At 32.1% G+C, this 21,298-nt stretch overlaps 1 protein-coding gene across 8 annotated transcripts; it reads left to right on the top strand.

Annotated features, from left to right (window-relative positions):
• The first annotated feature begins 1,484 nt into the window (after positions 1-1,484).
• On the top strand, positions 1,485-20,516 carry LOC124543288 (voltage-gated potassium channel subunit beta-2). Of its 8 annotated transcripts, XM_047121457.1 has the most exons (19): positions 1,485-1,573; positions 2,133-2,227; positions 2,466-2,567; positions 2,842-2,973; positions 3,439-3,550; positions 5,483-5,621; positions 13,370-13,443; positions 13,969-14,202; positions 14,284-14,377; positions 15,290-15,435; positions 15,525-15,604; positions 16,965-17,097; positions 17,523-17,683; positions 17,787-17,883; positions 18,031-18,146; positions 18,697-18,833; positions 19,117-19,279; positions 19,351-19,417; positions 19,502-20,516. In XM_047121457.1, the coding sequence occupies exons 2-17, from the start codon at positions 2,219-2,221 to the stop codon at positions 19,226-19,228; spliced, it is 1,878 nt and encodes a 625-aa protein (XP_046977413.1). In that variant the 5' UTR covers positions 1,485-1,573; positions 2,133-2,218; the 3' UTR covers positions 19,229-19,279; positions 19,351-19,417; positions 19,502-20,516. The 8 variants fall into 8 exon arrangements, with proteins under 8 accessions (XP_046977413.1, XP_046977412.1, XP_046977409.1 ...); XM_047121456.1 differs by lacking the exons at positions 1,485-1,573; positions 2,133-2,227; positions 2,466-2,567; ... (1 more) ...; positions 3,439-3,550; positions 5,483-5,621 and adding exons at positions 11,084-11,172; positions 11,407-11,596 and having other exon boundaries at positions 15,308-15,435; positions 17,544-17,692; positions 17,775-17,883; XM_047121453.1 differs by lacking the exons at positions 1,485-1,573; positions 2,133-2,227; positions 2,466-2,567; ... (1 more) ...; positions 3,439-3,550; positions 5,483-5,621 and adding exons at positions 11,084-11,172; positions 11,407-11,596 and having other exon boundaries at positions 15,308-15,435; positions 17,523-17,692; positions 17,775-17,883.
• Positions 20,517-21,298: the final 782 nt, after the last annotated feature.

Raw genomic sequence — 21,298 nt, 5'->3', positions numbered from 1 at the left:
AGTTTTAATTAATAAACTCCGCTGTGCACTGTGTTCTATAAAGTCCTTTCATTTGATGTCCATTTCTCACTTAAATTAACTGTTAGCCAACAATTGGTAGACCAACAAATGTTTACTGTTAAATAATGATAATAAAAATAATTACATAGAATTAATTCAAATTCAATGACGTTATCTATTAGTATAACTAATTTGAAACAATATTCAGGCTTACAAAACATCACATCACCTTGAATTTTGTTTATAATTATAACGCTTCAATTTATCCGTCATATATGTATTATACTCGTATTTATTTATTAACGTGACGTCCTGAAACATTACTCAACACAGAGTAACGATGTATCTTATAAGCTGAAGTATCAAAGCAACTGCGAATGCAGATTTTGGTCACGAGTTGGAGGTAACATTAGTATAAGGCGATTATGTACACTCCACATCTGCACTGTATATAATATAGTGTTTTTATAACTGATGGCACGTACTTATAGGTATATCTGGCACAGTGTCATTTGCCCTCATCGCTATTTAAAAAAGAAATATAAAATTGCCAGTTTAAAAAGTAAACGACTCAATTATTATAGTGATTTGATTGACACGGAAAGTATGATTATAAGTTTTCACAATTTAAATGCGAATATTGGAGCAAGTTACTTAACATCAGGTAACCTAATTTAATTAAAATTATACGTGCTGCAAGTTAATAATATTATATGTGAAGTTATGAAGGTTTTTATACACATTTTTGTAACGAAAGTAATGTAATCGCGAAACTGTCACATTAGTAAGGCTTTACAGGTTCATCACTATAAAGATGTTAAGCTTATTCGTAATTAAAAAAAATCTTAACTTAAACACTCAGAACATCACGATGATTTTATTAAAACACATACATAGATAATGATCATGAGGCGAAATTACATAGGATCATATGACAATCACAAAATAGTATGATCAAGAGGATGTTACTAAAATACAATATCACATTATCAAGCTTAATTACCATCGATCTGCATTCGAGGAGGGAATGGTAAACATGCTGCAAATAAGTACAGTTACACATCAAATTGAAAATACATCATTAAGCTGTCTCGTCACAATTAATATACCAATTGTAAATGACTGACTAAAATAACATTCAGGCGCGATTAAATCAATACCGTGTGTTTGTGTTGCAGATTTTCCTTTGTCTTAACTGAGCAGTTCGAATATTTTCATCGAATCGTTTTATAAATAAATATTATTATACGATTTCTAGTTGCTTTTTAAATGTATAAGATTGTACGGTGAAAGAAAATCTTTTCAGAACTTTTTCTTATTCGTTACAAATCGTTTAATCAATCAATTTTATCATAGAGATTTAGGAAATAAGAAATTTTGGACGCTAGCCAATCAGTCTCACCAAACTTCACTGTATGCGTTACCATCAAAATAAACATCTATGAATAAATTCTCACGGTTTACACATTCAGTTGGCTTTAGCCTCGTTCACCGTGCCGCCTTGTTTCACCTAATTTTCTGAACTCAGTAAAACTGGCTCATCAGTTTTGGATTTCTTATCACCCACCAACTGGTAAATATACGTGTGACAATATAACTCTCATTTCCAATATTTAACTATATTATACTAATTTTACCTGCTTCGATAAAACCATCTTTTAAAATGTGTTTATATCAATTCTGTTATTTAATTCAGTAACGAAAAAAACTTCCGTTGTAACTGTAACTGTGTAGTGTGATAATACTTGTTACGTTCATATAATTGATTTAAATATTTGATCTACGACAATAAGTATTGTTATTAAAAAACCTATATTTGTTTTATAATCAAAATTTAACAATTGAAAAACTAACATTTCTTTAGAAACTACTTTATTACTTATATTAAACAACAACACCGTATGAATAAATATTAAATATGCAATTAAATAATAAATACAAGATGTGTGTCTATAGCCAGCATGCAATGGGAATGACATGAATATGGTCAGGCTTGAGTTGCAAACAGCTGACAAAGTTACAACAGATAGATAAATTTGGTTGCTTACTCTTAAGGAACGCATAATTATCTTTACTACGGGTGTCTATTCGTACAACTTTCACGTCGTATAGGAGACCTTATTGTGTTTCAGGTGCGAAACATACCTCCGGTGGGGATGAAACGCCACCCATCCCGGAGGAAGAACTGGAACAGCAGAAAATTGAACATGAAAAACAAATGCAAAAGGTGTGTTTTTTCTCACAGTTTAAACATAACGTGTTTATATGGAGGTATTGCAAAATGTTTTGACGTCATAGTTGACTGAAGTTACAAAGCGAACGTGTGATAATAACAGGAATGCTTTGGTTCGTTTTTTCTCTCTCGGCAAATTCACTTTTATGCTGCAAAAAATTATTCAGACAAATATTTTATTACTACGACTAAAACGTGCTAAGCTTATTTATTAAAGTAAAATGAATTATAGGAAAAAGAATGCCAAGCAAGAGAAGCAGAGGAAGTCAGGAAGTTGGATATAAAACTCCTTCATCAGCGGGCTATAGAAGCAGAAGAGGAACAAAAGCGTGAGGTAAAATAATGTCTAGCGAGGGAAAGGTTTTATTAAAATATTTTTATTTGAAAATAAAAATGCGATTTTTACAAAACATTTATTGCTCGGATATTGCCTTCACTCGGAAATCTATGAAAAATTAATATTTTTCAGATAACTATTCAAGCCTCACTAGGTTAGATCTGACCTGACCTAGATTTTCATTACAAATATTATATATATTATTATTTAGACATCTATATTTTATGTTGTCTGTTTGTCTTTTTTTTTTAATGAGACTGTGTCCCAGCAGATCGCTGAAGCAGTCGAAGAGTTGCGAGGGATAAGCACTTCATGGTCACATCATAGATTATGTGACTTACAAAGGCAAGCCGCGAGGTGGCGCCACAGTCGGCCATCAATACCGGACACTAAACATTATAGAGTATGATGATTTTGATTATGTGTTTATATGTAATGAAGTGGTATATAGCTTATAGAATTTAAAATCATAAAATTTAACGATATTTCTGCATATATTGTAAAAAAAATTTGGCTTTTATTTAACTATAATTTTACTTATTATATCAAAAGACATATATCACATAATTTTTCACATAATCCATAACAAAGAATTAAGGACATAATTATATTAGTATGAAAGAGTATTTTTTTTTGTTAATTACTAAATGCACTTTGAAACTGAGCGCTTAGAAATATACATTTATAAAGACCAACCGCAGACAAGAGATTCGAGGAACTCATATGAAATATTGATAATTATTTTTCTGATGTGGTTCCGATATATGTTGCGGTCTTATAATAATCTATGTATATTAACTTTATTGCAGTTAACAATAGTCTAATAATTAAATTGCAATGTGGTAAAACATATGAATGGTCCACTCAGAATGCTATGAAAAAAGCCTGCAGCGCCCAGCTGACGAAACCTCAATCTAGTCAAAGCATAAGCGACAATGAAGGGATCTTCATAAACCTGTCGCGGCTCGGATCTTGCAGAGGTAATCTCTATTTATATAATGTCTTAAGTGTATATAAGTATTTTATATTAAATTGACTAAAAATGCTGGTAGTTATGCTATTATGCTTCTTTCTTCGTCGTCTTTGTAATTAATAGCCAGTTATTAAATATTCAAAAAGCTTTATAGTGTAATAAAATCTCAAAAAAGATAGACACGAGGATTCAGGGAGTACCTGGCTGTACTTTATATTTGTAACTAATGTAAAATGCTGTAATTTAAAAACAAAGCAATTTACAACGAAGAAATACATAGATTTCGTGTAATAAAAAGTTTATTGCACGAAATCTATGTATTTTTGAAGATCGTATCGACCACAATGAAAATCAAAAATTAGAAAAACGCCATCTTAGCCAATATACGAGAGGAACTGCAATTGTAGTAGATTTTGTTTCAACTATTATTGATTACAGTTAACATACATATTTAGGCTTATAATTCGTCTCACAGAGAAATTACTAACTCTTATCACGTAAAGCTTAGTGTTTTGTTAGGAATACTTCACAATTTCAAAATAATCTTTAATGAAAATTAATTATTTATGTATACTTATATAATGATAGTTTTTTCTTTGTACGTCAATCGCGTGAATCGCGCAGATGGTTATTGGAAAATTCGCCTTAAAGATTAATTATTCCTTCTATTTTAATTTTTAATGCAGTAAATCTATAATATCAATTATATTAAATTTAAAGAAGGTCTAGGTATTCCATCTTATTGCATCCTCTGCTAACAGAAATATTAGTTTATTTTTCAATTATGGAAAAACACAGGAAAGCTACTAACGATTTCGCAAACATTCCGCGCAGTTATAATTTTTACAGAAGTTGTTTTATCATTTGTATAAGTATATCTTCACTCTTTGTTTTTATTTCATCCTTCAAAGAAAAATTATTATGTAAATAATTGGATAAATATTATTATTGTCCAATGTATTCAATAAAAAAATAATATTGTTTCATGCAGACAACTTAATACCTCGAGTTGTCTGCGAACTAAGCGAACTAAATTCTTACAAGAGAGCTTTGTTATTGAGACGCTTTGAAAATACAATATATCTTGCGTCGTCAAAGGGATAAACTCACGCTTACGTATATGCTATTCATGTATTTTTTATACTGTATTCCACCGAAGCTCTGAGTTTGCTGCAATAAATTTCAATAAAAACTGCATCGATAACAGGTGGCCGGCATTAGTTATATGGAAATGCGAATTTATTTATTAATTTAAAATAAAATATTTGTTGTTGCTTATAAAATTGTCGTATTGAAATAGTTCAATTTTAATAAAATAAGAAAACATAACATAAATAAGGCAACGCGTTCATAGCAAAGTTATGATTCACACAATTATAAACATATTAATTTATATAATTATTAATAAAAATGGAAAAAGGCTATAAACCTTAATAAGGAAACCCAGCCAGTTTTTGGTAAACAGAATCCAAAAAAACACGAAAGTGAGCGAGTCAAAAAACGCCGAACAGATAAAAGTAAGCAAATGCAGAGTTTGCTTACATATAGATATACGTATGTATGCGTACCGGTGGGTCGTAAACGGAACTTTGCGTTCATTCAAATTTTTTGAGGAAATTCAGAGTCTATGAGTCTTTTTTATTTGATTTCATTGCTAACAGCAAGTCGCTCGACTAAATTTGACAGCAAAATTATTTAAAAGAAATTTTAATGTGAAGTTACATTAGTTAAGTTAATATTGGAGTTTGTGTTAACCGAGCATTAAGGTATTTCCGATCTCTAAAACTAATTATTTTTAAATTGCAATCAAGAATCTTTATTTTCCAAATGAGAGCATAACCGATTTTTATGTCTCATAACTACTAGGAAAAAAATGTTTACGCTACTAATATATAAGATATGTACTTCCCTAAATTTATAAAAGTGATTTATTGTTTAGATGAATCTATTGATAGTGATGGCTGCTGCGAAACCCCATGCTGTATCAGTGGGGAAGAGGCAAGGAATTGGAGAGCGTCGGCTAATGATGTCAGTCCATCAGTCAGAGGCGAGCTCGTCAAAGCTCCATCGTGTCCAGGGTAAGCATAGCTATAATATTCTATTTTATATAAAGCTGTATATTTATGATATAATTTATGTAAATTTAAAAGTAGTAAAAGTGGGTAATCAAAATTTTTTCTTTACGAATCTGAATGCAAATAAAAATTCAAAGAATATTAATTTGGATGAAAGCCAAGAGGAATTGGTCATTGAAATATTGGTTACCATGAATTTGAAATCAAAAGTAAAATGGTTTAAACATCGTTACATAAAGTATAAATATTTTCTTTCCCGTCTATACGTTGCCGCCGACTCTAACATAATTAGGAAGTACGCTTTGCGATGGAGAAAGCCATGTTTCTAACATTTATCCTAGTATGATAGAAATCTAATAAATAAGCGGAAGTTTGTTCGTCATAACATCCCGATCAGGATCGAGAACGTAATACAAAACAAGATATACCCAACGAAACCAATATCAAACTCAGCCAAGAAACACTGAATTTTCATGAGTTTAATTTGTGTTTTTCTACTCGTGCTCGGCGGTGAAGGAACGCATCGTGAGGAAATCTTGGTATATGTATCCACCAACCAGCATTGGAGTTTCTCTTTTAAAGGATGCGACCGTAGCCAAGCAGAAATTTACAGGATCTCAATGTTTGTTAAACGATATGACACTTCATATACATTGTGTTATGTACGAGGTTTAAAAGCGTATTCAAGGAAGGCAACTACTGTTATTATAAAATTATGCTCTCATATGTGGCTACTAATGAGCATTGTGTTGAAGATACTAGCGTTACTAATGGCCGTACTATTCTGAATTGGTTTGTGTGATTGGACCGCATTCAGCTCATCTGAACTTATATAAACGCATTAAAAAAATGTCACATGTGTCTCTTCGTATGCTTGTTTTAATCTTAGTTGTTACTTTAGATATTCTTATTCCGTTTTCACTAAAAATGAGATTATAATATTATGTAGATTCATTTTTATGAATATTTTCTGCAAATTATAGTTTAATAATGTTTTTTTCGATATCGATAGGAGTACCTGAGACCATATAGGTATAAGCTAATTAAATAATAATTAAGCATCATTTATCCCTTAATAAAGTGTAAATACAATTATATATTATTTCAATAACCAATTATTAATAACACACTTACAATTTTTCTCGCGATATTGATTTAAAATTAATAACAATTAAATTGAAATTAAATTTGGATTGCAATTTGTTTTTTAAATTATATATAATGAAGTCAAATTAAGCTTTAATTTAATGAGGATTCGAATAAATTATTGCAATACTTTATTCATATTACATGCAGATATAGTAAAATTAAATCAAAATTAAATTGAAATTTGATCAGGAACCGTAGATTGAAAATATAGGATACATACATATATATATATACTTACTTATTATATAATATATCATGTTATTAAATGATAAAAACATAAAAAAACGTCTGATTGAATAATTTTTCCTTTATATTATAAGAATTTTTATATTTTCTTTCCACTGAGTGCTCACTGAGCGGAAAAGTATCGGACGGCAAAGGTTTGAATAAAATGTTCGCTTCAAATGTGATTTTATTAAATATTGAAATGTAATACATTTAAAAGATCTATCTGAACATCTATTATGATTATAGTATTGGTTGTAATTGATTAACAAAACGGCAGTTTTAATTAATTCTTGTGAATTATGTTCAATTTTATTACAACTATGTATATACTTATGTATACTTATGTGTATATCGAAACCACGATATTTTGTAAATGAAAAATACTTTATTCAATTATCTTTGTATATTATACTTTATTATAGGTTAGTGATCGCCCGCGGCTTCGCCTTCATTTAATTTACGTTGGTAGTTATGTGTCAGGCAAAACAGTATGTGTCATACTAAATTTCATCAAATTCAGTTGATGAGTTTGGTCGTGAAAATGCGACAGACAGACAGGGTTCTTCCACATTTATAATATAAGTACAGAAGTATAGATTTAGGTTATCGAATAGAACTATGTCGAATTATGAAAAATACTGATATAATCTAAAAAATAAAATAGCTTAATCTCATTGTGTTTGATGAGTATCTTATAAATTTGTATATTTCTATCTTTTCGATTCGTATCTATGTTTATTAAATTTATATTTTACAGAATTAACGTTTGTTAGGACTTATGCTGAATACATGTATTATAATAATTAGGCATACATTTAATTAATAGTTACACAACGTCATAAGATAATTGTAATATATGTAATATTATGTGCCTGAAGACATTTAAAATTCTGACTTGCTTTCATTCATTAACGATTTTATTGATTGTAAACCCATCATCACTTTGATTTATTGTAAACTTTTTTTAAGTAAATATTAAAACATATACAACCTTTTTAGATTATTTTCGATATTTATAGTAGTATATCGTTTGAAAAATAATAATATTACATAAAGGATGACATAGAAAATGTGATTCCGTTGCAAATATACATCAAAGGCAATTTACAACCGTTCACTCCTACTAATCAATTATGTATATAACCTTCAATGTCAACCAGACCCAGTCATGTCTTCACTGATACTTATGACATAGGTAGACCTACATCGAATTTAGAGGAAAATAGTCCGTAAAGTACGGTAATAAAGACAATTATAATGTACTTCGTTATACGATTTATGACGTATTGAAATCTTAATAACATTATCTTTTGATATCTTAGATTATTTATAAAAAAAAATCTTCAATCTATGTGTAAAAAAAATCTCTCTTAATCTCCTTGCACGTTTAAAAATATGGCCATACCGAGGCAATAAATTGATAATATATTTCATTAAACAATCTATAAATTGAAAACAGTAGACGTATTAAAATCCTATACTAAGTACAACATATTGTGATATTGATTACAATTAGCCTAATTATACAATTACATGTTATCTCGTAGTTATCTAATTAACAGATCGTCCATTATATACCTGAAGGTAGATTATCATAACCCACTTAGACATTGGAATTATATCACGAACTATGTCCGTTACGCCCTTTTGTCTCGAACATAACACAACAGAGTTTTGCTCTTTGGTGATAAAATTACTGATAACAATAGGGGCGATGTCAACCCCAACGGACTGTGACAAAGGACAGCACTATAAAGGTATGTATGTATGTGTGTACATATGTAGGTATCCGTATCATCATATTACATTGTACCAACATGGTTTTCATATTTTTAAATAACAGACTATAAAATTATTAAAAATACTTATTTTCCTATTACCAATAAAATGGATATTTGATTCAAAGCTTCCATAAATTCAAAAAAATCAATATACTCGTACAACTACTGATGAAAAAAAAAATGAAATCGTAAATTTGATTTCATTGCGAAACGACCATTTATTACTAGAAATTTATATTAATTAATTAAAAAAACACACATATTTTTAATCCGTAATGTGGAGGAGTTAAAAGGAGTTTTTTTTCGTTCCAAGCGTTACAAACAGTACATATATGGAAATTGAACAGAAACCATCTCAGTAATATAGCTGATTTTCAAGCCAACAATCTTTACAAACGCTGCCAATACATCGCATAATTTACATACCTAACATAAATATTAACTAAACAACTTAAACGATATTGAAAAGAGCATTTTCATTTTTTCACAAACATTCAACTTTTCCTCAAAGTAATTTTCTACATAAGTTTGTAATCAATTCCATAATTTATCTTTAATTTTTCGACAGTATCGCTTTCAAGTAGATATGCCATATGTCAATGATTATACAAAGTTACCCATGGAACTTTTTGTAGGTGAAAGATAAAAGCTTGTGATTACGATTCACCAAAAGTAAATTATTGATGTGCATATGTCCTTCTAATATCCGATAAAAAGTCATTCGTAGAGCACAAGACAAAGAGTGTTCCTTGACCACAAATTAGTAGGAGCTTCAACAAATGGATGTGGACAATTAAAAATGGTGATATTTCATATTAATGTTGTATTTCGTCAATGCTGATAGGCAGAAGTGCGGTATGTTTACCAAAATTTACCAAAAACCGTCTGGGCTATTTATTGACTCCGGGTTATTGAATAATACATTGGTTATCTAGTTGCCGAAATTATGAGAAATATATAACATACTTTTCACAAAAAAAACTAGATCTAACTGAAACAAAGTACTTAATATTCCTTTTGCGATGAGGATACACCAACACGAACAAAAATCAGCACAAAGTTCGTGTGATAAAAACAACGTTGACCAGTGCGATTAGAGTGACAGCACTTTTGTCGTATTAACAAAAAGACGCGCCGTTTCGCACTACGTTGATTTTGTATTCGCTTCTGCTCTATTATCATTCGCACGCTCCATCTGTCTATTGTTTTATAATCTGAGTACATAAAATAAAATAACTTATGTTGATTACAACTTTAAATTGAAAATCAAGTGTCACATTTCCGATAGTAATTTCTTTAATTTCAAGAATGATACAGAACTATGTATCGCCTCTAAAACGTAAATGCGCAATAAGTGATGAGTATCTAAACACTGTGAACAGAGGCAAGCCTTGAAAATAGCACTGTACAAAAAAAATAATAAGCATTTGGTTAGCGCAAGCAACGTATATTTCAAATTAAAATAATAAACTTGAATAAATTTTATACGCACCGATTTATTCTACCCTTACTCTTCGCTCGTGTAATGAACGACACATTAAATATCACAAATGATCTCTATCGACTATGAAAACGCCGAAACAACTTGTATTTATTGAGAGAAATAACACAGCATTCAACAAGTTGTTCTTCTTAAGTCGCGCGATCTTAATCGTGATGACATTTTAAGGAAAAAAATGACAAACTTGTGAATAAGAAACTTTCTTATCTAAAAAAACCTAAAACGAAAAAAACACACATTATAACTTTGCGTTACTTTGTACTGAATATATAGTAAATTCGAAAAAAAAAAACAATGAAATTAATCCTTCGGGACCAACGCGTTCGCGATGTTGTACCGGGCGCTGCTGCATACAGACTGCATTTTACCTAGGTTACCAATTCCGATTGCCATCAAAATAAAGAGGAAGTATGTATATATATAAACGAAAAGCAAACGTTTCATTGCCCAAACTTATTGTAATGTTTGAATCAATAAAATTTCAACCAAAAGTTTTTTTTTTATTATTAAATATTTAAAGATTTTTATTTTTAATATTATTGTCTAGGTCACGTAGCAGAAAATTAAAGTGAGATATTACTCATGTATCTTCAAGCTTAAAAATAACGTAAAAACATTCGTTCTCATGAGTTAATTATTTGTTATAGAATAAAGTTTTAGTACAAAGTTTTGGGAATCAATTATACAGGTACTTCATGTAATGAACGTAGCATCTGGGGCTAAATCTAGAAATAGGTCAGATCGGTAAAGCTTGAGGCGCATGCGCGGGCTGGCGTCGCGCGCATCCCTTTGTTCCAACCCTACACTGCGTTACGACACAGTAAGCGGATTTAGCAGTTGAAACCTCGACGGCAACGCTACCGATGTTGAGTAATTAAGCTTATCTGGCGATCCGGTGAGTGCTCCACTCACCGACACAAAATCGACAGATTTACATCTAATCTACCGCGATAGTTCAGTGCTTAGATGTTTTTTCGGTGTGGACCACCCAATATAGCGGACTAGATGTTAGCGTTTAGGGCATGCATGCTTATCTCTGTTTATGTCCTTCAGTGTTAAAACTTAACCCGCAATATCCTATCCTTCGACCGTGGGTGTGTACGTTTCATTACAGATAAGATGTTTGTAGGGAGTTAAGATGCTGTTGCTAAGCGTAGGAGCGGAATGAGGCGGCACGAGATGCAAGGCAGGGAGGGCAGCGGCAAAGACGGCATCATGTCGCGCAGCGAGTCGACGGTCAGCCGCTGCACGCCACATACGCCGCTGGGCCCACCCGACTCCGTCAGCGTCGACTCAAATCCCATGCCCACCATATACCGGTAACTGGAACCTTAGGAACGCCGCACCGTCCGGGGAGAAGACGTAACCTCAAATTGGGGCGTGCTGCGCGATCGATAAACATCATTTATTCATTTGAAGACCTCACTGCAAATAATTGATTTAAATCGATCGTTCAGCGCGCCGCGAAGTCTCTGCGCAATTGCACGATATCCAATACGGTATAACATCCCATACATGACCTTCACATTTAATAATTAAAATCATTAGACTGCAGTCCCGATGCGCCATCCCACTATGTCTTCTCCCAGCGGTGAGTAAAGCTGAGCACTCCGCTGCATCGCGCACAGCGACCGACGCATGCGAGTAGGCACCACCGTGGCGACGTATCTTTAGCAAAATTGTTAAGTATTTTTAACAAGTAATGCCGCGGTCTGATCGCTGGCGAATGTCAAAATTGCTTAAAACAGACTGCACTAAGTCAATAACCTGTAAAATGCTAAGCGACACAATTTTCTTACTGACCATCAAGATTACTTTACATGAACAAGTATTAAACATGTCAGATGCGCGGACTTGATGCGATCCGACCATGGCGTTACATAAAAACAGCTTAAGATACCGCCGAACATTTAGTACGAAGCTTGGCTTTCATCATGCTGCTGCTGCGGAAAGGAGTATATCCAAGGTATGGTACCTCAAAGATACACTACGCTTTTTCACTCTGCCCCATAATTCTGATACCCTTTTCCTTGCTATTATTCACTATCTTCTATATTCACACTATCGCTTCATAGTCGTTTGAAATACATTAAAAATAGGAATTCAAAACCTGTAGATTTAATCTTAGAGTTAAATTGTAGATTTAAACTAGAAATTAGAAAACCGTAGTCGTCCATAAGCTTAAATATTATATAGGTTCGACAGAAGAGAGGCTTTATTCACTACAGAGAAATGAATTCTTAAATAACCATTCCTGAACTAATCTTAACATTCATTATTACAAATGGAATATTTAAAGAATTATTTGTCTAAGCTCGTGGCATCGATTTTGCAGTTGCAAAAGTATATTACTTATTATATATATGTACACATGGCCATCGCAAATGACCGTAATTGACGAGGTTATTCTTGCATGTAAATATGATATAAATGTTGCAAGTAGGGAAAGCAAAGTAAAATAAATACTGTCTAAGTACTAATCCACAAAAACAATAGTAAATATAAGAAGCAAAATAATATCCGCGTCACATTAGGTGTTTTTGCCAATATTGATATCATGTAGATTAGCGATTGTTACTGAATAAATAAATAGCGCTTTAGACTTAAGTAGGTTTTACATCATTAGAGATTAGATGAACAATAGCTAAGTTAAAAAAAATAGTCTAAAATAGTCTAATAATTAGTATAAATTATTATAGTATTCATAGCAAGGTAATTATTATTATTTCTTAATATTTAGCTATAGCCTCTTAAACGTACATTAGGATAAAATGAATAAATGCATATGATTAATTTCATTGTTTTATTCGTTTAATTAATTTCCAGAGGGAATACTGGAATTAATATTATAACATTATATAAAAACAATTTGAAGTATTAGATATATAATTTTTTTTGTTAAAATAGTCATGTATTTTTTATTTTTCAATGAGTTATATATACGTTTAAATAGACGTAACAGTAAACATAATTAGTTCATAGTAAAAGGTCGTATATGTTAAATAATTATGTTTTCATTTTAATTTAATTATACCTGTTATAGAACTAAATATAGATAAATACAATAAAATCCACGTGCATATTTTGTTCAGATGTCGCGCTCCAATCGCTTCGCTTGATTGCATGGACGAATTCAGCGCCAATTCACAGCAAATGTTGGATCAAGGTAAGCATTTTAACTTCTTTTATTATTAGTATTATAAACAATTGTCTATTTGCATATTTAAATTTAATATTTTTGACGGACTGATTTTCTTCTGACTATCATATTAAGCTAATAGCATAATTAGAAAAATGTGTACTTTTCGAAATGAGAATTATCACATTCAAAGGCTTTGGGTAAAAATCCGAACAATGAGGCGTGAGGTAAGACGTCGTGTCGCTAGTAAGCGACTAGGTAAGTATACCTAGTCCGTCCGTTTAGCTAGTTGTATTACTTCTTATGTGATGGTTTCAGTTAAAACAGTCTTTCGAAACTTTTACCACGATATCATTACAGGAACCCCTGTATATAATAGGGACCATATGTATGTATAAATTTAGAGGCTATTAATTTGGAATAAAACTGAAATCAAACTAACGTCGTACAAATTTGTGTTTTGCATTTGGTAATTTTACGCAATTCAAGCCCTACGTGGGCTTGCCAACTGTCAAGAAAACAAAGAACTGAGGATGCGAATTTTATCTGCAGCCGGCGAAATGAATTCGTCGAAGCATATGTCAGCCTACATGGGCAACCATGCAAGTATGCCCTCATCAGTGACGCCTGGTCTTCGTTACAAGAACTTGGGAAAGTCAGGCCTGAGGGTGCCGAATATTGGCTTAGGAATGTGGACGATGTTGAGTGAAGACTGCGCTGAAGACATCATCATGACCGCTTTAGAAAACGGAATCAATTTGTTTGACCTGTCAGAGGCGCATTGTGGTAAGATACCTTTCCAAGATCATGTCGAGTTATTGACTCTAGTATTTGATTTGATTAAAATCATTGCCTGGATAATTACAGCCAGAGGTGAAGTTGAACTGGGTAGAATACTGAAAAAAAGAAATGTAAGGCGAACGAGTGTTATTATAACAACAAAAATATATTGGAGTACGAAGTAAGTGAACCTTGGCCAAAACCATCACATTAACCACGTGTAATAAACTGTGATGTTTTAAGTTTTTGTGATAAACTAATTATATTTCTGTAGATAAACATTTATTTAGGGTCCATGTCTTCGTTGTTTATACAATTCTTAGTTTTGTAAATATATTTTTCGCTTAACCCGATACTAAATAGATTTATGTCGCACAGTAAAAGTATATACAGTAATATAGTATGATTCAATTAAAAATAACTATGAATCGATACTAAACCTATTGAAATAAATATTAATTTTAATAAAACTAATTGTGAAGATCCAGCTACACGCACCGACTTAACTGCGCAGTACGGTTTGCGCAGTCAAGTTGCTGCAAAAAATCGGAACACCAGTATAAGTAAGCATGTGCTATTTCCTTCAGTGTGGCAATAAAACCACGCAAACCACAAACTGTGTTTTATAAAATATCAAGCAAAGCAATATTATCACATATATATATTACCACAAAACTGCACGTTTGGATTTAATCGGTCTACTTTTCTAACGACCATAAACACGCGCTTAACTGAGCAAACTGGTTTGCATAAGTAAACTCGAAGTGATACCGGAGTGTGTAGCTGGGCTTTAAGCTTTACTTAACAAGTGATAAATGAAAGGTTATCAAATGAAATGTCCTACGGAAACAAATGGATCAAATATAAAATAACAAGTAAATATGAAAATAATGAATTGTTATCTTATAGAAGAGACAATTTCTACTGAAACAGCTGTCCAGTAAATTGTTTATACTCTCTTATGACACTTTGCTATTGCCAGCATTTCAATTTCTTGCTTTTAGCTTCTAGAATTGCTTTAACGACAACCGGATGCTTTTTAACGTATGCTTTTGGCTTTTCTAGATCCTAATATTATATGTCCATTTACTAGGTTTCCTCATGCTAACAGGTCAGATGAAAGGGGTTTATCTAGAAAACATATCATTGAAAGTGTAAGAGCGTCACTACAGAGACTTCAAGTTGATTACATAGATGTTGTACTTTTGCACAAAACCGATCCGGTTTGTCCCATGGAAGGTAGGCTCCCAACTTGAATGCTATCTGTTGTCTGAAATTTACTAACGTTTACGGTGTTTATTTCAATTCTCATAATTGTTCCCTGGCAGAGTTGGTTCGCGCAATGAACTTCGTGATCAATCAAGGATGGGTTATGTATTGGGGGACAGCTCGTTGGTTGCCGTCTGAGGTAAGTAATTTTATTGATTTCAATTTTTTATGTTAATTTAATTTCTTTTTATAGCAATAGTCATTTCTTAACTATATATTGCAGTTAAAATAATTATTATAACCATACGCGAGTACGTATTGTATAGTGGTATCTCCGATTTAAAATAGATTTATATCTCGTTATGAGTTACTGACTGACTCATCACAAGATCTCCGAAGCTGTAGGTCCAATTGACTTGAAATTTAGCATAGTTACTAAGGACGCTCAGTAAGTGTACGTCCTGAGTGATGGCGCACTGCGTACGCGAAACCGCTCGCATAATGCAATTGATCTAGTGCGCGACCGCTCGTAGTCTGGACAAACATCTCGAGTATGTTGCTCGGTACGCTGTCAGTCGGTACGCACACCAAGAAAGGTTTTTTGCATATTTCAAATTCAAGGGGCGAAAATTGGAAGTGCAACTTGTGTGTTCTTTACCAAACGAAATCAGGACGGCTAATATTTTTGTATGACCTATTTTGTTTTTATGATTGGAACTATTTCAAAATATGTGACAATTTTTTAACAAGTATTTAAAATTAAAAAATGCCTCATTTGCCCCTACTAACATTATATAACTTATTGAAATTACAAGCGTATGATTTCCAGTTCACACCAGACCACTTGTATATTTAGTTAAGTACTATTGTCAGGACATTTCCGTCAGCCCATATCCTTACGAATTTGAGCGCGAATAAGAAGAACGAGATAATATAAATAATATGATTAAACAGATTTTTTTTAAAGTGAAGTTCAATATATTTTTTAATTACTGTAAAGATTGTAAGTGATATTGATATTTCTCGATAAAATAATTTCGATGCAAGCACCTACATTAGTAATTGTATGAAAGTAAATAAATTGTTGTTACGTCGCATTAAACTGTGACATATTTTTTAGAAGTAATACTGACACTTTCATCAACATTTAACAATATAACATATACAATTTTATCTCTACGTCGTTTTAAAACTAAACCGTCAAGCAATATATTAATATTTTTTATACTTTTACAAAATCAGAATGTATTTCAAAAACAACCCATGTTTAATACAAATATAAAAATATACTTGTAAATTTATGAATAACAATATCGCTCGAAATGTAAAGCAATATCAGGTTTATTTTCCGACCAAATAATAAAGTGGTTCTCAATTTGTCTGTGCAGTAGTGGTATTAATGGATTTTTGTTATGAGTTCACTTTTAAATTTTTTGTTTATGAACCGATTCTTATCAAGCATCATCATTAATATCAGATATTTTTCAGTTTTTTCCATCAGTGTTCACACCTGTAAAAAAACACAGAGTAAAAAAAAATTGTACCCATTTTTTATTCAGATAATGGACGCGTACACTAACTGCCGACAGTTCAACTGCATCACACCTATCGTCGAACAGACCGAGTACCATATGTTCTGCAGAGAAAAACCCGAGATATACATGCCCGAACTGTACCATAAGATAGGTGTTGGTGAGTATAAAAAAAACGATGAAACTCATGTTATCCTAGATTCCCAGTCACACGCTTAACTCTCTGCCAAATCAACTCATTCATGCTATATATTTGTAGTATATTATATTTACGCTTTAACCATTTAATTTTTGATTTACGCAGGTCAATATTATCATATTTATGTAAAAATATCATGTAGATTATGTATTTCATTTTATGTATAAAAATCACATAAATACACACATAAAATATAGGTTTAAATTATTAACAATAAATACTTAAAACCTACAAAAACTACTTTTTGATTTAAGTCTCGTAAGTCAGAATGTTTAAGTAGCAACTAGTCAGTGAAGAGATTGTTATATTACTATTTCGAGAATGCCTACATTTGGCAGGCGAAATAGGCGTGTGACCTATCATGGTTTGGTTCTACTTGTTCATAGGCATCATGTGTCTGATCCCAGGGATGATGGCATGGTCTGCGATAACAACTGGCAAAGGTCGTGAAGAAATAACGGGACTCTTTGCAAAGTCGCGATTCAACAGGAAATACAGCACATTCAGCTGGTGTGAGGAAGACTTAGCTGGTGCAGATGTAAGCGAGGTCAGTCCAGTGAGTCGAGTTCATTTTATTTCACAATTCACCAATGCTCACCATATTTAATGTAATCGTTTTTATTATATTTTAATATAAGTGTTTTTCTCAGATGAGGATTTCCAATAGCAAGGAACAGGTGGCTGGAGAGGAACTGCGCACTTATGGAGACAAACTGCGTGATCTGGCTAATCTTGCAGCTACAATGAGTACATACAATTTTCCTAATTTTTATATTTACGCAATTGTGCCTTAAAATTATATGTACAATAAACAGCCTAGTGTTAAAAAAAAATAAGAAGGCGTTGAAAAAAAGTCTGTTTGATTGCTTAATATATATTATTTTCTGCTACCAGATTGCACTATGAGTCAACTGGCTGTCGCTTGGTGCCTCAAAAATGAGTCCATAAACTGCTTACTGCTGGGCGCCACCAGTGTTGAACAATTTAAAGAAAATATTCATGCTTTACAGGTACATGAAGTTTCATATAAATATTATAAATTGGTGGATGTTCATATAACATTCAAGGTCGTAAATTATGTTTGGAATTAACCTGTGATCGCTTCTTGTCCGAAATTAAGCCAACATTCATTGCTAATAAAAATATAAATTACATTGTATATAAGTATATTGGTTGATTGAATATGTATATATGTGTGTATATATCAAACGCATGTGTGTGATTTTTACTAATATTTTTCTAATGCATATTATATAACAATATTAGCTTTTGCTTATTAACTGTCTCGGTACTTAATTTCATACTCCTCAGTCCACGAACTTTTCTTACAAGTGGTTCGAAGTTATTGCTTAACTTATTAACATGTAGATAAGCGGCTAACATTGTATCAATGTAACAGAAGTTTTAGTGTAACCTTAATGATTTTAAAGATAATCTTTTTTTTTAAATTATTTAGTCAATTCAACAAAATCTGATCTTAAATGTTAACAGTTCTTATCCAGTTTATTATTGTCGTTTATTGTATTAGTAATATTAAAAATTAAAACGTTTTGGAATCAGATCGTACCCCAGCTCACTCCAGTGGTGATGATAGAGATCGAGAGATTGCTATCGAACAAGCCACAAAGACCACCAATGGTCTCGACCCTCGCGATGCGCAATCAACAGAACAGTGCCACAGTTCGAGTAGATTTGACGTGAGAACAAAACAAATTATTTATACGACTAAATGAAGCAACCGGTGAAGGAAAACATCTGAGTAAATCTGATATGAGAAAAAAAAACCAAAATATTTTTATATGTGCAAATGTTTTACTGATGTGTATCATAAATCCATTTTAGCATTTGTTTATGTTCAGAGCATCGTTAAACTTTTTTCGTAATTTCTTAACAAGTTTAACATTTTCTTCGGAATTATCCTTCTGTCCTTCGTGTCCTTTTGTGAATTATAACTGTAACACTATTAAATAAATATGCCAGTGGAGCTTCTACATCTGGTGCGGGATCACCTAAACCTGATGCTGAGGGCGCTGAGGTCGAGATCACCACCCCCGCTAAAGAGTCGGGGCGTGGCTTTTGTGAGATTCAGTGACCGTGGTGGCGCGGAAGCACTGAGTCTGCTTCCAAATCTAGTAAATCAAAGGTATTAATGAAAAATCACTTACAATAAGATCATCATCACAGGATATATTATAATAATGACGTAATTTACAGGAATCAGTTAAGGACGGCAAGCCTAAATTCTTTTTGAACAATGCTGGAGAGGTGATTAGACGCGTCGGTGAGTTGACTTAACCCTTCCTTTCCTTTTCCTTTGTTTATCCCGGGCGTCTTGGAAACTGACTGAGTAAATTTGTATTTTCAGAACATAACGGCGTTTCAACTGATGTGGTAGTATCTATTTCGTCATTGAAAGGGAAACAACCAGCATCAGGGGGCAGTAAAGTCAAGAAATCCAAATCGGACAATTCGAAGCCCCGTTCTGCCTCTTTGCAACGTTCGTCTTCAGGACAGCTCTCGGTTTCAAGGGACCGACGTAGGTCACGATTTGACTTGCCTTCACCAGCTGACGTGTAAAATTGAGACACACATAATGTCATTTTGTAACGATAATGGTTCTTATGAAACATGACAACGGCTGAAGAGTATGGAGTTAGTTAAGAATAAAGTCAGTGAACAGTTTCTTGTTCAAACAGACGTGGGATAATTCCCTTGTATCGTATATTTGTACTTATAAAATGAATATGGCAAAATCGTATTTGAATTTCTCTACGCCGACAATTTTTGGCTGTAAACGGGACTGTGATGAAAAGCTGGATTAACTCTAATATTTTAAAATGAATGTCGATACTATGTAACTGATGCTGGTACCGGGTAGTCTTAATAACGTAGTATTTTCGTGCGCAGCACATTGAGACTACCCTTAAGTTAGTTTCGAATTTCGTAGGAACATTATTAAAAGTAGATTTCTTTGACGTTAACGATTGATGTTCTAATGATTCTTAAAATCAACATATTTGCTTTTCGTTATGTATTTAACGCGATGTAAACGATTTCATCAATTTTCTTAATAAAATAATCATTCAACGACTACTTAATTCATCGTTTAGTTGTACTGTTAGTCTTTTCAACGAATAAGTTACTTAAAATACATGTATCGAAGCACTGTTTTGTGTAGAATTGATTTAGGGAATGATAACCTTAAATTTTAATACGATTTTTGAATTATGTACCGGATGTACGAGATATGACTTAGATATTATGTAGTTTGTGGTAAATCTGTAGTCACAATCGTTACAGTGCATTTAGGGTGTCTTTTAATTTAGGCGAAGGAGGTGGAGCTTACTGCCGCGTTCACGAAAAGGTTTGCACATGCTATTGTTATTAAAAAATAATATAAATAGGTGCCATCATAGATTTATGTTTAGCCTAAATAATTCATATATAAATTATAAAATCGAAGCAAGTTCTATTTTTGTAAGCTTAATTATAAAATTTTAAATAAACGCTACTATAATTTTATAATTTACAAACATTAATTTGACTTATTAAATAATTGTATAAATAATTTATTATAAAAAAGGTTATAGTTCGTGTAAAATAAAATGAAATGCACAAGTAGCTGCGATATTCGTCGCTAAACTATCAATATAAATTTATTATAATTATAGTTATCGATAGTGTATTTACGCAGTTAACGGTATAATTAAAGATAAAAATAAACAACGACTCAACCCTGAAATTACTTTGAATATTATATGAAATATTGTACGAAACTAGCTACGAAGACATATATTAATTAATAGTAAACTATGAAATGCACAGCCTTCTAATCCAGGCGAGTGCGACAATCTGTAAAAATTATTTGCCAAATAAGTTAATTGTAAAAAAATGTTTTTTTTTTTTTATATATTTTAAGCCAGAACAGACAAGCGTGGATGCGGCATAATGTTGGGAGATGTGTCAATCTTTTTTAATAAAGAAAATAGATCTAATTGATTCCTTTGAATACTAAGAAGGGAGCTAGTTTTGTAAGAAAAATTCATGAAGTACCGCTTTCCACTGCTTGCATTAACATAGTAAGGTCTGGCTTAAAAACTATTGTTTCTCGAAACTTGGATAATGAAATATTATGAATGTTATTGTAATAAGTATTTTAAAT

This window comes from Vanessa cardui, chromosome Z (genome assembly GCF_905220365.1).
Source record: "Vanessa cardui chromosome Z, ilVanCard2.1, whole genome shotgun sequence".
Lineage (NCBI taxonomy): Eukaryota > Metazoa > Arthropoda > Insecta > Lepidoptera > Nymphalidae > Vanessa > Vanessa cardui.
Note: the sequence above shows the minus strand (reverse complement) of the source record. Positions and strands in the feature narration are given on the sequence as shown.

What these genes read in the sequence shown, in the direction of transcription:
- LOC124543288 (XM_047121457.1), top strand. An exon ending in CCTGTCAGAGGCGCATTGTG is followed by an intron (nt 14,203 to 14,283) that starts GTAAGATACCTT and finishes GGATAATTACAG; the next exon opens with CCAGAGGTGAAGTTGAACTG. An exon ending in GTACCATAAGATAGGTGTTG is followed by an intron (nt 17,098 to 17,522) that starts GTGAGTATAAAA and finishes ACTTGTTCATAG; the next exon opens with GCATCATGTGTCTGATCCCA.